A 9,800-nucleotide genomic window follows, 5' to 3' on the forward strand; every position below is an offset into this window, starting at 1 on the left:
TCTTAAAGGCCTCAAAGCTCTTAGTGTCCTAAGGGACTTTATGGCACCTAGTTCCGAGTAGCCCAGGGCATTAGCTATAAGGCTGACTAAAGAGACCTACACAGAAAATAGAAAGAAAAGAAAAAAAAAAAAGAAAAAAAAAACAGAAAAGAAAGCCTAATAAATAAAAAGAAAAAAAAAAAAAGGTTCCAGACTGTTAGAATGAATCCCCTAGCGCTGCTTGCCCAGCCCAGCCTGCCAGCCTGGGCGGCCCCCGTAAGAAACACCGAAGACATGCCACCAGCTGCCTACTTCACTTGACTGAAAGGACCTGGAAGGAAATAATGCGGTTGAGAAAGGCATAAGAAAAGGACATAGGGGAAAGAGAAGTGAGAGAGAGACACACAGACGGAGAAGGGGTCTGTTGGAAGGAAAGAGCCCAAACGATGACAAAAACCTTACCCTCGCCCTTTCCTGTCTGCAGGATCCCAGCGGCTCCCATTAAACTGAAGCCAGACAAATTTTAAAGGTACCTAAGAGAAAGAATACAGATAAATACACACACTGCACCAACTGCGCTCAACTCGTACAGCAAGCCGGCGTGCTCGCGCGGAGCCGTGCTGCTTCAGCCGTGGGGACGGGACGCGTGCCCGGCTTTGCTGCTGCCAAAATAATTCTGAAAAAAGTGAAATTTCCTGCCTGGAAACCCCCGGGGGGGGTGTGAACACCCAGCAACCATCGGGTGCTTTTCTGCCTGCTGGAAGTCGCAATGATGTTTGCGAGCATCTGAGGGAGGAGGAGGATGGATAAGCCTGGCTTACGGGTGGGGAAACTGAGGCACGCGGCGATTGCGCGGTTGCTGGGGCTCACGCCGCGGCTGGGGACAGCTTGCTCAGATCCATTTTCCACCACCATAACCAGAAAGATAAAACCTGTTTTCTTTAGCCGCCTGGAATCAGATTTAAGCTCGAGATTTGGGAATTACCAAACCCAACGGCACCGAGGGCAGCCCAGGTTCCCGCGGGATTAAGCCGCGTTATCGCCAAAAGCCCCGGAAGCGCGGGGGCATCCGCTTTGTGACCTGGCACGTGCGTTGAGGGCAGCGGGCGATTCCCCGCGCGCGCCAGCGGAAAGCTCTCGAGATTAGCTCAGCCGCGACTCGGCCGTACGTGAAGAGGATCTACGGGCACCGCTGCGGCAGCAGCCGCTATCTTCCCGTTTTGGCTAGCATCGCCTTACGGACACAGATAGGAAACTGATATGTCAGCCTTTTTTAAGGAAAAAAAAAAAAAAAATACATCAATGTACAGTAACAAACGATGAAAAAACATGAGACCTCCTCCTGTAACGGGTGGGAGTTCTAGCTTAATTCCCAGAATAGGACACTTCCTATTTCTCATTCTTTTTTTAAAAAAGAGGGATATAAAGATAATAATATGAAATTCATTACAAGGATGATCCTTATTCCGCCCATATTCCAGGGAAATTTCAGGATCGGATTTCAAACGCGTGAACACGCGGGAAAATGTCGAGATTTCAGCGTATTTTACTGTTTGTGAGCGTGCTTCGTGCTTTTTCTGTCTTCGTATCTGCCCCGAAATAAGCGGCCACAACATATGGCGACATGATTTTTTTTTTTTTCCATGTGGTTTTCTGATTTTTAAATTACACCCATTCAAAACATGCCCTTTGTGATCAGCCTGCTCGGGACGGGACCCAGCCCACAGCAACACCGGTACGTTCCAAGTCCTGCTCCCAGATTTCATACAAGGATGGGATCAGGAGCTATGGGCTGTAAGGTCCCATAGACACCAAAATACAGCGTTTTACCCCATCAATATAACACAGGGTCCAGGCTTCTCTGAATCCTCACTTTGAGAGTTTCTTCCCCTTGGGATAACGCCTCGGTCCCAAGGAGGAAACGAACACAAGGGCAGTAAAGCGACTAAAGGCTCTCTGAGCTTTCACGGGGTCTGGTCAGGATTATTCTCTCGGGACGCTCCGACAGAGGACACAGCAGGCACTGATGTCAGACAAAAGGAATTCCAGATTGACTGAAAAGCAGAAGCCTTCATTATTACCCAGAAAAAGACTTTGTCTTCACAAATACACCCAGCAAGCTTTGGGAGTCAGAGGAGGAGGGTTATTTGAATGCTACCAAACCTGAAAAATAACATTCAAGAGCGTTGTTATGATGCAAAGGCTTATTCTCTGTTAGTTACGGCTGCCATCCTGACTTCACTCCAACCCCAGCTACGTCACGTTAGAAAATTTGGGAAAAAAAAAAAAAAAAAAAAAAAAAGGGATTTAACAGAAACAGGACACAATAGCTGAGATTTTGTCCAGGGATATTTTCTGTGACTCATATTTTTTGCAGACAAAAACGTGCAACTCTCCTGTCTCTGATGCCAAGTGAAAAGAGAATTTTCTCCTCAAGCGCTGGGAATTCAGGTTCCTTGTCCACATGCACTCGCTCCCTCCCTGGAAATGTGTTACCTGACTGGGACCTTCCTTATCTTTGCTCCACCAGCAGCCAGATACTGGGGAAGAAAATGAAACTGGGAACACACCTGGGAATTAAACTGCACTGTGCTTGCTCCCAGCAGCTGGAATTCCACCCACAATATGAAGCAGAAGGACCGTGAATGCTATTTTTTGGGCTCAGCTGCTGGTCACCTTTTTAATTCAATACCCTAGCTCGCATCAGTTACCGGGTCAGCACTTCATCTTAAGGCAGCGAGAGAGGTACGGGGTTATTTTCAGAAAAGAAGAGTTACTACTTCAAGGTGTGTGTTAAAAGGAAAGGTGTTAAGGGGATCAGAGAGGCCTCTTCTTAAAAAAAAAATTAAAATTTTCAGTTTTCCACAGGAAACGTAGACATCTTGAGTCACTTCTGCCCCTGAATTCGAAGCATCGTTCCTCCACCTACTCTGAAATATTTCCAGAGTGATAATGTCACTGAACAGCAACTTGGCATAACTGAATCATATTCTAAATGTTCCAAGTGAGAAGCTTGGAAAAATTTTTGATTTTTTTTTTTTATACTTGCTCTTGGGTCATTCACTAAGAGGACACTGATTCACAGCTGGATGGGATGAAACATTTTAGAAGAATCCAAGCCCTTAGGATTCTAAAGTTCTTTTTTTTTTTTGCAATTCTTTGGACTTGGAGTCCTACTGAATTCCATAATTTTCTGACACTTTTGGCAGCTCCATTTTAAATGCCCTTGCTGTGCTTCAGAGTCAAATTCATAGCTACCACTTCTCTCTATTGCCTTTCTTCCTTTAATTCTCAGATTTATTCTCCCTGCCAACACGTTTGCCCTGTTCACACTACGATCTCTTCTCAGCAAGCTCTCTTTGTTGTTTGACATGATCCTGCTTTTTCTCTCCTGGACATGAGAAGGATGATGTTGAACTTCATTTTGCATAATAAGCTTTCAAATGACCCAGAGTTTCACAATGTTCAGAACAACAGACCTCGTTAGGCGGCAGGATGGGAAGGCTTTGCCTGCCTCGTCATCCCCCCCCTTTGTTAATAACACAAACAAATGATTAGAGAAAGAGGCTGTCACCAAGGAATACCGGTCTGCACAAGTTCTCCCCCAGTTAACACCTTCCAGTAGCTCAAGGTGCAGGCAGGTCTCTTTGAAACAGGATTTTCAGCGGAGGAAAAGAGCCAAGGGCTGGAAAACCCTCCTTTGGTCTCTGCAGGCTCATAGGACCTGCAGGGCAGAAACTCCACGGTTGCACAGGAAACGCCATCAATAATTGACGGGCTCAAGGGTTTTATCCCTGTTTTGGAAACTTACAGATACCTGGGACTGAATCCTCAATAAATACACGATTCCGTCAGGGCACTTCTCAGGAGAAAACATTCCCCCAGCATTCTTCTAACTAATATTTTTTTCCCCCCAACGAGAAATAAAGAGGAGAGGATACATACGGCCACAATGAGGAAATCCAGCCAGCACCAGGCGTTGGTGAAGAACTTGACGAATCCGTAAGCGCACCATTTCAGCAACATCTCCAGGATGAAAATGTAAGTGAAGACCTTGTCTGCATACTCCAGGATGGTCCGGATGGTTTTTCTCTGTTCTATGTAAATATCCTCAAAAGCCTGGGGAAATAACCAGGAACTCGTGTCACTATATGGGATTTATGGCACAGTTCAATGTTATCCAGAAGTTTATTCAAGCGACACTGAGCTGAGCAGTGGAATTATGTTTCTTCTATTCTTTTTGTATTTTACTCACCAGAGCACCACTGCTCAGTAGGATCATGAAGATGATGAAAGTTTCAAACCAATTATGTTCCACAATCAGGAAACAAGTCTTCCTCAAGGTCCACCAAGACTTCCCCAGCCCTTCCTCAATATTGACCTGACAACATTTACAGCGCTGCATACAACCTGGAACGGGGACAGTGCACAAAGGAGCGTGAGCCCAAAGTTTGTCAGGTCACAGAAACTCGAAAACCAGAAAACTGTCAGATTTGATGCCCACAGTATTAAACATGCTGAGTTTCAGCCCAGACTCTTGCTTTCTTGCGGACTTTATGATTATTTTCACCATGTCTGTATCTGAGCACTTGAATTTTGTGAGCAGATTAAGCTCGTTATATTTGGTGAGGCACCCATGCACTCGACAGGAGAGGAATGGAAAACTTGCTGATAAAATAACCTTGAACCATTTAAAATATCTTTGCCATGGGAATACCTGTAATGGATCAGTTGCTGAAAGACATTGAGGCCAGCGGCAGAAAGGAAAAAAACTCGACCAGAAGACAGATTCTTCTAAGTACTCAAGGCATCAATAGTATGAAAGATCAACTCGCCCTGCCGACAGCTCATCTACATCCTTGCAGGGGCAACTACATCTTTGTAGCCTTCACCTTGCAAATTCTTCTAAACCACTTCACCTGTGATGCTGGGTCCAAGCACGGTCTCAAAATAAGCTGATCCAGACTGAGACTTAACCTGAAGGTAAGCTTACAGCAGACACAGGTCCCAGTAACAGCTCGGAGGTTTTTTTCCATACGTAATAGTCACAGCTTACCTTCTGTGAAACACGCATCCGGGTCCAGATACTCCTCCGGTGCCTCCACAGGGACTTCTTCCACTTCAGGCTTTATATCAATGGTGCTGCCTTCAGAGGAGCTGGTATCATCAAGTTTCTTGAAGACAAAATAAAACCCAAGCCAAGCTGTCATTAGTTCCCAACAGGCGGCAACCTTCGTGATGACGCAGCAATTTGTTCACAGATTTACTGTAACAAAAGTTGTTTCCTGACTTCACCTCATTAAGATCCTGCCCCATCTTACATCAGATATTAACAGGACAGACAGGATTAAGTATTTATATTACATCTGTTTATCTATTTATAAGTATTTGAGGCTCTCCATAGAGCAACTAGACCAAGAAACATCTGTCTTGAGTGACAACATCAAAACACAAACAGAGGTTTTGTGCTGGAACTATCTCGTTCTCCCTCCCAGGATGCTTCCAGGCACTCACTTGAGGGTCAAATAACCAGAATAAATTTTGAGCATTTCACTTACCTCTTTGCTGCCATCAGGATCTGTATCACTGCTGAAATCTTCTGTGTTGAGATTTTCAAAATCTGATTCACCCACAGCAATAGGTACCCGGACAGTGAGATTGGGGTTGTTGATGAAGGACATGTGATCTTCATCTATGATGTACTTCTCCACGCTGCTCCCAATTCCGCTCGTCGTGCCATTGCCGTTCTTCTGATAATCAATGTCTCTGTTGATATCGGGCCCTGTATGGTTGGCGATGCAGTTCACCTTCTTGTCGTACAATTCATCCAAGGGTTTGACCTCATCCGCCTCTCGCTGCTTGAAATGAGCCTGCATGAACTCGCGCACTTTCGCCTTGATCCAGGCAATGCCCTTCTTGATGCGAATCACCGAAATCTGCAGGTTGTTCATCTCCCCGTCATCATCCGTCGCTGCCAAGTTGTCGGCGCTGAAGGAGCTCAGTAGCAGGGCCAAGAACAGGTTCAGCACCTGGAAGAGAAGAGGTCACGCTTGGCAGAGCTGACACACGAGGGCTCTATTTCCAAAGCTGAATATTTAACCACCTGAATCCTACTGATGTTAGCAGGGGCTGCAGCCTCCAAACACCACCCCAAGAACCAGCTCTGGTGTCCCACCGACCTATTGAGGTACCCAGGGCTCAAGGAACAAGACGCTGATCCTGCAACGCGCCCCAGGGGAACCCTGGGCAGCTCAAAGCTCCCCTGGGGTCAGTGGGGCTCGGCGCAGGGAAAAGGGTCCCCGACACAGAGCCCCTCACGGGATCCCAGACACGGAGCCCCTCGCGGGATCCCCACTGCCGGTGCTGGAGAGGGATCCAGGCAGCAGCCATCCAAAGGAGTTAAATTCAGTGTTACTGGTTTAGTCCCATCCCTGGCTGAAGGGCAATGGCCCCAATCTCAGCATTTTGAGGGATCACTCCTGGCTCTATTTCCTCGCCCACATCTGGTGCCAGTCCCCAAGACTTACTTTGTCAAAATCCCTTGGCAAGACAAGTCCTCTCAGAGAGAGCTCAGAACGCTGCTCTGAAGACAGGCAACTGTTCACACCATTTCATCCTTGCCTACGTTTTCCTCCATAGACTTCTCTTCAGAAAATGTAAGCCCAGAAGGAACCATCCAGCTCCAGTCTAACCTCCCACACAACAGGCCATGCGGCTTCACCAGCCGATTCTCGCACACAACTGCACCTCATGATCGAGCTAGTGGGCAGATTTTAGGAGAAAATCCCAACCTGATTTTAACACTTCAGGACCTTCCCCTGTGTACCAAATGATTTCCTCTCCTGGCATTTGCAAAGCCATGTTTCGCTTCTTTTTACCTTCCCTGGCAAGGTGTGGGGCTGTCCCCTTTGACTGAGGGTTTCGTACCTCCAGCTTTTATGGATGCTTTATGCGTGGGCAAGTGTTTAAGGCTTTCATCAAGCAAAACACGTCCTTAATATTGTGCTACCAAAGCCAACGGGACTGTTCATACATCCAAGGCCGTGAAGGACCCCAACAGAGCTGGGACAGCCTCACAAATCGTTACTCCCTAATCCTGGGGTCTCCCCACGTTCTACCCCACCCAGAGGCAACCAATAAAGCCCATCAGTAACCATTTACTGACCACTAAATTTCCGATGACCATGACCATCATGAAGACAATCAAGCACATGGCCTGTCCCGCTACTTCCATACAATCCCACATGGTCTCAATCCATTCCCCACACAACACACGGAAGACAATAAGGAAGGAGTGGAAGAAATCGTGCATGTGCCAGCGGGGTAGCTCACACTCCGGATTGATCTTGCAGACACACTCCTTGTAGCTTTTGCCGAAGAGCTGCATGCCCACCACAGCAAAGATGAACACGATGATGGCTAGCACCAAGGTCAAGTTCCCCAAAGCACCCACTGAGTTACCGATGATTTTTATCAGCATGTTCAGAGTGGGCCAGGACTTGGCCAGTTTGAAGACTCTCAGCTACAAAAAAAACAACAAAAAAAACAAACCAAAAAACAAAACCCAAAAGAAAACAGAAAAATGAGAATTTAATTTCATCTTAAACAAAGAGGAAAATCAGGCAAAACTTTTTAAGTGGCAACTATCCTGTGTTTTACGTACACATAAGCCCATGCACAAAAATCTAACCTTGAGGTTTTCACAATTTAATTTTCAAAAGCTTAACCACTGACAGCACAAGTTAAAGCACATGAAGGCTGTAGGTATTCAGCCCTTTTAGTGTATTGTAACATACAACCTACCAAATGTGAGCACATGGAATAAGAGCTGCATTCTAACACCGTCCATCTCCATCCACAGTAAGTACTCTACACCAAGATACCTCCCAAGGAAGAAGAGACCACAAAAATGGCACCATTCCACCTCTGTCTTCCCCCAACCCAAAAGTGCTTTTTTTGCCCAGACTTCTGTAGAAAGCTTTCTAGTTGCTCCAAGACAATAACATTCAAAAAGAATTGGAAAATGGAATACCAATCGGAAAGATCGCAGCACAGAAAGTCCTTCCACATCTGCTAGACTCAGTTCCATTAAACTGAGGGAGACAATAAATCCATCAAAGATGTTCCAGCCTTCTTGGAAATAATAGTAGGGATCCATGGCGATGAGCTTCAGGAACATTTCTGCTGTGAAAATTCCAGTGAAAACCTAGATTGGGGAGGAGAGAGACAGACGAAGAACAGGCAGAGATTGGCTTTTGTTCATTTTTGGATCTTCAGGCTAAATATCAAACAATGCAATTTGTCACGCCAATTCCAACGCGCAGTCTGTGCGATGCCACGTGCTCGCCTGCGATAGTCCTTTCTCCCTTGATGCAGCACAAATATCACTGACCTACTCAGGCACACCAGGAATGAACAGATGGGTTTTTAAATAGCAACAAATTCGAACCAGAGCTGTGCACCCTTAGCAAACACCTCTGAGCGGCCAAGGACCGCAGGGGGGGCAAGCCCACGCCGCTCCGCGTCCTCTAGAGTCTGGAGCAGCAGATCTTTCAGTCTGAGTTGACATTAGCAAGCAGTGTATCCCCGTAGGAGCAGATCTGGAAGGGATATCTCCCAGGACTGTCTTACCAGATTTCCTACGGAGAGCACGTGTTCAAACTCTGGGGTCATTGGATGGTGCTCCATCGCCATGAACAGAGTGTTCAGCACGATACAGATGGTGATGGCCAAGTCAACAAAGGGATCCATGACAATCAAGTTCACTATCTCCTTCAGCTTCATCCAGTACGGGTGGCACTCCCAGATCAAGAACGTGTTGGCAAATTTGTACCAGCAAGGGGGACACTTCCTCTGGGACTCTTCCAGCTCTGCAGTTACAAAACCAAAGAGCAACAGAGTTCAGTCTTCACCTCTAAGGCTGCTGGATCTGCCTGACGCTCAGTGCAGCTACAATACTCCCTGATCTCGCCTCTCCGAGCCTCTCGCACGTCTCCTCGCTTGCACAACCATTCAGTATTCTTGGGGCAGAGATATGTTTTGCCGTATGGACGTACAACACTCAAAAGCACTCCAGGATGCTTGGAAATAGCTTCACCCCAAGCCTTGCTAAGCCACTTCTCCCACTGCACCTATGCAAGCGCTACATCACATCCGCGCGAGGTTCCTGGGAACCGCAGCTCTAACCCCATGCAAGAGCCCCGGGTGGATCTTACCATTTGATCCAAATTCTCTGAAATGAAGGGATGTATTTAACTCAGAACCGATCAAGGTAAAATGGTTTACATCAAAGTTACAGATTCTAAAGTGCCTTTGGTGGCAGTTTTTAAAGAACTGAAATGAATTCTGTGCTGAATGCAGACATGGTCTAAAAGGGGAAATACATGACATCATGCTGCAAAGGATTTTAACCAGGAATAACCTGATTAAGATTAACCACATCCATTTACAGAAATCAAACACGATGCTGTGTCCGTTTTTTCACACTGGCTTATTTCAAGTGCTTAGGAGGGGGGGAAAAAAAAAAAAAAATCAGGAGTTCCCTTCCTCTATTCTTTGACTTGCAGTGGCTCCAGTCAGGCTACACAGCTGCTCACGCTGAAGTTTTGGTTTTTTATGGGTAGGGAAAAGACCAGTGCGCTCTCTCGCTCATTGGTTCTCTGGTTGCTTAGTATTTAGTTGCCTTGGAATTTCTAAAGTTAAAAAAGAGGACCGTAGCACTGGAGCCTGTAGGCGTTTGCGCGGGAGGGAAGCAGCAGCAGAACCTTGCTCTGTTTCTAAGTATATTTCGTTTTCATACAATTTTATTGCAGGAGACAGCA

At 46.4% G+C, this 9,800-nt stretch overlaps 1 protein-coding gene across 1 annotated transcript in view; it reads right to left on the reverse strand.

Annotated features, from left to right (window-relative positions):
- SCN8A (sodium channel, voltage gated, type VIII, alpha subunit) overlaps positions 1 to 9,800 on the reverse strand; it is a 39,556-nt gene that overhangs the window by 8,245 nt on the left and 21,511 nt on the right. The window contains exons 15-22 of the mRNA XM_010075099.1: positions 8,611 to 8,849; positions 8,012 to 8,185; positions 7,145 to 7,501; positions 5,538 to 6,008; positions 5,036 to 5,153; positions 4,235 to 4,389; positions 3,925 to 4,098; positions 4 to 96 (exon numbers count right to left, since the gene is read on the reverse strand). Coding sequence (XP_010073401.1) covers positions 4 to 96; positions 3,925 to 4,098; positions 4,235 to 4,389; positions 5,036 to 5,153; positions 5,538 to 6,008; positions 7,145 to 7,501; positions 8,012 to 8,185; positions 8,611 to 8,849 — 1,781 coding nt within the window. The remainder of the gene's footprint in view (positions 1 to 3; positions 97 to 3,924; positions 4,099 to 4,234; positions 4,390 to 5,035; positions 5,154 to 5,537; positions 6,009 to 7,144; positions 7,502 to 8,011; positions 8,186 to 8,610; positions 8,850 to 9,800) is intronic.

Source organism: Pterocles gutturalis, unplaced genomic scaffold, assembly GCF_000699245.1.
Source record: "Pterocles gutturalis isolate BGI_N339 unplaced genomic scaffold, ASM69924v1 scaffold6957, whole genome shotgun sequence".
Taxonomy (NCBI): Eukaryota; Metazoa; Chordata; class Aves; order Pterocliformes; family Pteroclidae; genus Pterocles; species Pterocles gutturalis.